The following is a 6,595-nucleotide window of genomic DNA, read 5'->3' as shown; positions in this document are numbered from 1 at the left end:
TTGAGGGCCACGTGACAGGCAGTCAGGGGCAGATAAATATTAATTTTCTAAATTTTCACAGCTGGATAGAATGGCCTGGTGGGCTGCATCTGGCCCACAGGCCGCATTTTGCCCACCCCTGTGCTAAGGGCTGCATCTACTTTGCATAGGGATCCTGTAATGGCATGGACTCATCTCATCTGCCGTACAGAAACTGACGCACCCTGAGATGACCTTTAGTTTTTATTTTTACAAAAGTCTTCAACTGAAATAATATCAAATGAGAAATCTGATGTAAGGCCATACCAACTGAAAACATCACACTGAAGATCATAAATTAACAGCCATAGTAAAAAAAAAAAAAAAAATCAAGGAATGTTCTTCAGACAGAATAGTAACTTGAACAATAATTTAAATGATAATTTGTGGCTTCCTAAAGATCAGAACAAACAAACAGCTTCAGTCCTGCTGGAACACAAACAGCTTCAGGCCTGCTGAAACCCCAGGGAGAGTGAGACAGCCCAGGTGGATGTGACTGTTTTATTTATTGAGTGCAGATTTTTAATGGCAGCAGCAGCCTATTTCAGAGAACTCCCCACAGTCCTGTCCCCAGTCTGTCATGTTCCTGAGCTCTGTACCAGGCTAGCTAGTGCCCTGAAGAAAATCATCAGCTGAACCTTCCTGCTCACTGCAGTCAGCTGGTCTAAAAATCTATGTTGGAAAAAGTGTCTGCAACCAGCTTTGTGTGGATTACACCTCCATGCTGCCAAAGCATAGGAGCTTCTCAAACAGTAGCACCACTGCAGCCTGCTCCAGCTAGAAGCCTTGTTCCTCCTGTCCTGCTGTGCCTGTTCTGCAGTGCAGCTAAATGTTCAGGAGCTGATGGTTGAGAGGCCATGGCTTCTGGCCTGGATAGCCACACTTTGCTTCAAGGAAGGAAATGTCCCCTGGAGAGTAATAAGAAAAGGCTAGGAGATGAGTTCCTGATATGCCTTTGCCCTCAAACCTGTGTGACTGGGCTTAGATTCCTAGGTGCTGAGAAGATGGTCACTGAAAGAGCTAAGAAGGTCCTGTCTGTGAATTAGAAGGCTGTAATACAGTGTCAGACTCTCCCCCTGCAAGACAGGCCTGTGTACAGAAGGGGGTGAACCAAGAGGAGGGAGCAAAGGCTGCTCTGGGGGCATATTTGCTATGCCAAAGACCTGAGAGCCACAAAACAATGACGTAAGGCATAGCAGGGTGCAGCCAGCAGAGACTGAAGTTTCCAGCATGTCCTGTTCCAGCAACCCAAATGGACCTAAAGCATTCCATGCTGAGACATGTGCTCTTGGCAGCCCGTGGGACAGAGAGGTACAGGTCACAGAGCTGCAGACCACATCCAGAATAGAAGTCAGAGCTGCAACTGTAGCTGGCTTCCCAGTCATGCCTGTGCAGGAGGGAGCAGAGGTATCTATGGATTTAAAACAAACTTTCCTCTCCTTTTGGGATGCTTGGGAGGTTTCCTGCACCTTACTTCTGCCCAGCCTGTAAATGTTTCCCTGTTTGTATAGCTGTAGGCCCCATGCTGGTGTCTGAACAGCTGCCAGATGTCCTTCCACTGGTGAATTATATATAAAGCTACAGGATCCAAGTTAAGGCACGACTCAGTCAAACATTTCATGTAAACACTCAAGACCTTGAAGGAAGACTCCGCAAGCAATTCAAGTACCATTGAAGCTAGAAGCAGATATGTTCGATCATCTCACACAAAGAAACTCTTCTCATTTCGTAGTTAGTGCAGTCTGCGTCATCTCTGGGTAGCAGGAGGTTTCAGTGCGACTTTTGGAGAGACTCCCTTCTGCAAAATAGATGGAAAGAAGCCATGGCAAGGACTGGGGCTTCTGCAGCTCCCGGCACACACACTCCTGCCACAGACAGCCATTCCCAGAGCCCTCACTTATATAGGGAGAAGGAAAAGAGGAAGGAAATGTGTGCACATAAGAAACAAAGAGTATGTCCACATTGTTCCCAGGATGCTGTACAGACCACAGCTAAGAAACAAGCTTCACTCACTTGTTCCTGCTGTAAACACTGATAAGCTGCAGTACAGGCATCACTGGAGTGGGGGGCAAGCCTAGCACTGCTCTAGCACTGCTCAGGAGCATGCCTGAGAAAGGGAGCCAGAGTACAAACAATCATAGAATCATAGAAAGTTAGGGTCTTCTAGTCCAACCCCCTGCTCAAACCAGAACCATCCCCAACTAGATCATTCCAGCCAAAGCTTTGTCTAGCCTGTCTTAAAAACCTCCAAGGATGGAGCTTCCACAACCTCTCTGGGTAACTTGTTCCAGTGTTTTACTACCCTCCTACTACATCTATTTGCATGCATCAGAAAGCAGCCACACAACATTTTTCAGCAAGTGGCATATAGAGTGTGAGAGAGAGTGGGTACAGCTTGTTTCTTGGCAGCTATCTTGGCATCACTGCTGAGGAGACATAGAGCTGCTCAAAGGAACACCATGCAAGCTGTTACAGGGTTTGGGACAAGTTGAGAGAAAAAGCTTCTAAGTATATCAAGCTGTGAATGCCAAGCACAGAACCTGGATGAGAAAAGAGAGCCCCTCTTCTCCCTGGTACCTGTAACAGAAAACTCAGGGCACAGACAGACATTAGGACCCTGTTCTAACTCATGGCACTTTACATAAGTCACCCTGTGCCCAATCCAACATCTACTCGACCCAGGAGGCTGCCGAACACCTCCTCTGCCCAGCCTCCGGGGCTGTCAGCAAGAGAGGGGGGAAGGAGAAGGGGAAGGGGAAGTGGGAGGAAAGGGAGGTCCCAGCTGCTGAATGGAGAGAGCTGAGGGGGAGAGGGTGGGGAACAGGGCCTCCTTGTCTCATGCAACGCCCGCCCCCCTCCAGCTACTCCAAAGCTCCCAGCTGCTGAATGTCCAGAGCTGAGGGGGATGGTGGGAGTGGGGAAATGCCTCATGACCATGACCAAGCTCCCTCCAATACCGTAGCCAAGGTGTCTGGGGAGGGGGCCCCATTTCCCTCCCCATCCCCCTCAGCTCTGGCCATTCAGCAGCCAGCTCTGAGAGGGAAGGGGGGGAATGGAGCCCCCTTACCTCGTGGGCTTGACCTGGCTCCTCCCAATAACCCAGCCAAGGTAGCTGGGGGTGGGGGGCGCAAGGCGAGTGGGACCTGTTCCCCACACCCTCCCCCTCAACTTTGGCCATTAAGGATCCAGGAGCTCCCTTTCCTTCCCTCTCCTTCCCCCTGACAGCCTGGGGGGTGGGGCTGGGCTGGTAGAAGCAGCCCAGCTTGGCCCCGGAGTGAAAAATTAACCCTGGAGGGAACACAAATTCCCTAAGATGCTCTGTTTTTGAGCACCCTAATGTAATACCTGATTTAACCAAGGTTAATCTTTTGCATGATTGCCATTTTAAAAGCACTCTGCAGCTGTGTACATGTGTTAAGACACAGCTGTAGAGAGGTTTCAGGGGCTAGATCACTTGAAAAATGAGACTTCTGCCTGCACCCATGCAGAAAGTGACTCACCTGAGGCTGGTGCTGGCTAGGCTGAAATTTGAGGGCTGCAGGCTTGGCTGGGGGAATGGGCAGAGATGGCGAGGATGGTGTCCCGACACCTGCCAAAGTCGAGCCAGGTTGATTTCCTTCTTTAAACTGTCAAATAGGCAAGACGAAGAGCATCACTTAATCTGGAAATTTACAAACACTTTGTGTTCAATGATTGTTCTCTGGATTATTTCCACAAACCAGCAGCAGCCCTTCTTACTCAGCAGGGCAATAGCTTCCTGTGTACATCTTAAACAGTGACTCCCAAAGGGTGTGCCATGGCACTAATGTGCTGTGAGAGTGACAGAAGTGTGCTGTGAGATCCCCTATGTGAGGAGCTAAATGCTCTCCTCCCCTGTTCAGCACCCTGTGCCTGACTAAGCTACTCCAGCAGTATCTGTAGTTGCTCTTCTAGGAAATGCCGCTGCTTTTGCCTTCCTCTGCCCTTCACCACCAGGCAGCCCCTATGCCAGCTCCCCCCACACTCCCAGGAGTGCTCTCTGCTGCAAGCAGACAGTGGATGGATGGATGGATGGATGGATGGATGGATGGATGGATGGACGGACGCACGCAACTGTGCTTTGCAGTCTGGCTATTCCCCTCTATTCCTTCCCTGGTACCCAGAGCCAGCATGAGGGGGCACAGGGATGGTCTCCAGACATGTGAGACCCTGCAGGAACAGTCTTAGCAGTGCGGGCTGCCCTTGCCTCCGAGGTACAAACCAGAGATCGGGAACGAGCAGACAGTGGAAGAGTAGGGCAGTTCTTTTTTGGGATGTCATTTTCAACAGTACATCTCAGGACTGGTATGATTTCCTCTGGTGGGGGAATGGAATGTTATATGCAGGGATCTTGGTTTTCTGTTCACCATGGAAAAATGTGGTAAAACCCAGATTTTCTCATTTTAAGGAGAAAAAACTGGATTGTCTCATTTTAAAGAGAAAAACCCAGATTTTCTTCTTTAAAGGAGAAAAACACAGCAAACAGTGGGTTTCCCCTTGCAGGCTGGCAAGAGCTCTAGCCTGCAAGGGGCTAGGGAAAGCAGGAGGAGGGCGATCAGCCAGTAGGTGCCATGTGAATGTGTGCACATGCACATGTACAACCACCACCAGGCAGCCTAGAGAGCAGCTCTCGCAGGTAAATCTGGTGATGGGTTAGTGGGTGGGGAGGAATTGAGGATCCCACAGGGAGGGAAGGAGTTGGGCAGGGCTGGGGCTGCTGCCCAGCCTGGACAGTGTGTGGAACTTGGGGCCTGGGGCTGGAATGCGTGGCCACAGAGCCCAGGTGGGAAGTGGGACAGGGCTACAGGTGACTCGTCCGGGATGCTGGGGGGGGCAGATCTGTGCGTGTGGCAACAGTGGGAATGGGCTGCCTGCTGCAGGCTCCCCACCCTGCTGCCCTGCCCCACAGCCCAGTGGGAGAGACATGATGCAGCACGGCAGAACGGTGTGGGGAAGCTCAATGCTGCCACCATGAGTTCAGCACTGCCAAGGCAAGGTACCCCCTGCCTGACTAGCAGCAGCGGTGGTGGCATGACAGTGGGGATCACTGAGTATCAGCAACAAAATTCTCTGCCCTGCTGCACCAAGTCCCACCCAGCAGAGCAGGGAGCCTGAGCCCACAGTGGCCAGCCCACATCCACCCCCCACCCCGACAGGTTCCACTCTGGCTGTGCCACCCATGGTGGAAGGGGAGCTGGGCTCCACTCTGCCACAGCAGCCGCTGTGCCCATCAGGTGGCAGCCAAAGCTCGAGCGCTGCTGGAGGGAAAGGGACTCTGGACCCAGGTTCCTGGCTTCCTAGTCCTGGCGGCTGGAGGGGGCAGGGGGCTTTGAGTGGGGGGGCATCATCGGGTGGGGGGGTGGCTATGGGTCAGGAGTCAGGGGCAATGGCATGGGCACGGCACTGGCATATCAGGGCTGCTCAGAGCCACAAAACAGTAGTCATGGAAGAGCTGCAGCCAGACCCACATTCTGGTGAGCAAAGGGGGAAGGGGGAGCTCTTATTTTCCATGATAAAAAACCCAAAACCAAAAGCCAAAATTTATAGGTATTTAGAATTTATTTTATTATAGTGATTGAGGGGCTGATAACCTTCCAAATTGCTTTGAAACTGTAAATAGATCAATAAAATATTGTGTTCAACTGATACCTGTATATAGTGGCGTTTCATTTTAATCATGGAAAAACATGGAGTTTGGGGGTTTTAATCAGAGAAATTACATTTTAATCAGAGAATTTGTCATTTTTAAAAAAGAAAACTAGGATCCATGGTTATGTTTTGAAAAAATATATACACATATATATGTACACACACACACATCCCCTTATCAGGTGTAAGAGTGAAGTGTGCTGCCAATTTTAATTCAGAAAAAAGTGTGCCCGAGGTGTTGTCAAGAGTTTGGGAAACACTGTTTTAGCATCCAGAGATGCATCCAGAGATGCATCCTCTGCAGCCCAACCCAGAGCCCACCCTAAGTCCCTCAGTCTCTGGCACTGGAGTCTGAGTCTCAAGGTCAGAAGGGGCTCTATAGCCTTTTGTGCTCTGAGATCTGTCCTACATGTCGGGGTCATTGTGAAGTGCAACCAGATATATTCTGGTGGGTAGAGCCCCAGGGAACTGGAGCCAGATGCCTACGGATAGGATCAGCAGCTAAGATGTTACCTGTTTGCTTTTCAGCTCTGGGAGTGGCCTGCTTGGTGGATCTGGCTTCACCTAATTAAAGAGAATAAAGAATCATTAAACAGACCCCAAACCCTTCTCATACACTCTGGGCTGGTGAAAAGGAGCCTGCACCTTCCCAGTCAATGTAGTTTAGCAATGTCCCTCATGGGTGCAAAAAGAGCTGTAACTTTAAGATTGGCCACAGATCAGTGAGGTACAGCCCAAGGGCCCAGAGTGGCATCTGGCCCATTCCTTACAAACAAGGGAATTTTGTTGAGAATTTAATTGAAAATTAAATCACAGCAAGAGGATAGCAGTTCATAGATTCATAGATGTTAGGGTCGGAAGGGACCTCAATAGATCATCGAGTCCGACCCCCTGCATAGGCAGGAAAGAG

At 50.2% G+C, this 6,595-nt stretch overlaps 1 protein-coding gene across 3 annotated transcripts in view; it reads right to left on the bottom strand.

Annotated features, from left to right (window-relative positions):
• Positions 1–477: 477 nt before the first annotated feature.
• ADAM8 (ADAM metallopeptidase domain 8) overlaps positions 478–6,595 on the bottom strand; it is a 57,846-nt gene continuing 51,728 nt past the window's right edge. For all 3 annotated transcript variants that reach the window (XM_025214679.1, XM_025214680.1, XM_025214681.1), the window contains 3 exons: positions 6,199–6,249; positions 3,519–3,644; positions 478–1,816 (listed from right to left, as the gene is read on the bottom strand). In XM_025214679.1, the coding sequence (XP_025070464.1) occupies positions 1,766–1,816; positions 3,519–3,644; positions 6,199–6,249 (228 nt within the window). In that variant the 3' untranslated portion in view covers positions 478–1,765. The remainder of the gene's footprint in view (positions 1,817–3,518; positions 3,645–6,198; positions 6,250–6,595) is intronic.

Source organism: Alligator sinensis, unplaced genomic scaffold (assembly GCF_000455745.1).
Source record: "Alligator sinensis unplaced genomic scaffold, ASM45574v1 scaffold675_1, whole genome shotgun sequence".
Classification (NCBI taxonomy): domain Eukaryota; kingdom Metazoa; phylum Chordata; order Crocodylia; family Alligatoridae; genus Alligator; species Alligator sinensis.
This window is presented reverse-complemented; position numbering and strand designations above follow the sequence as displayed.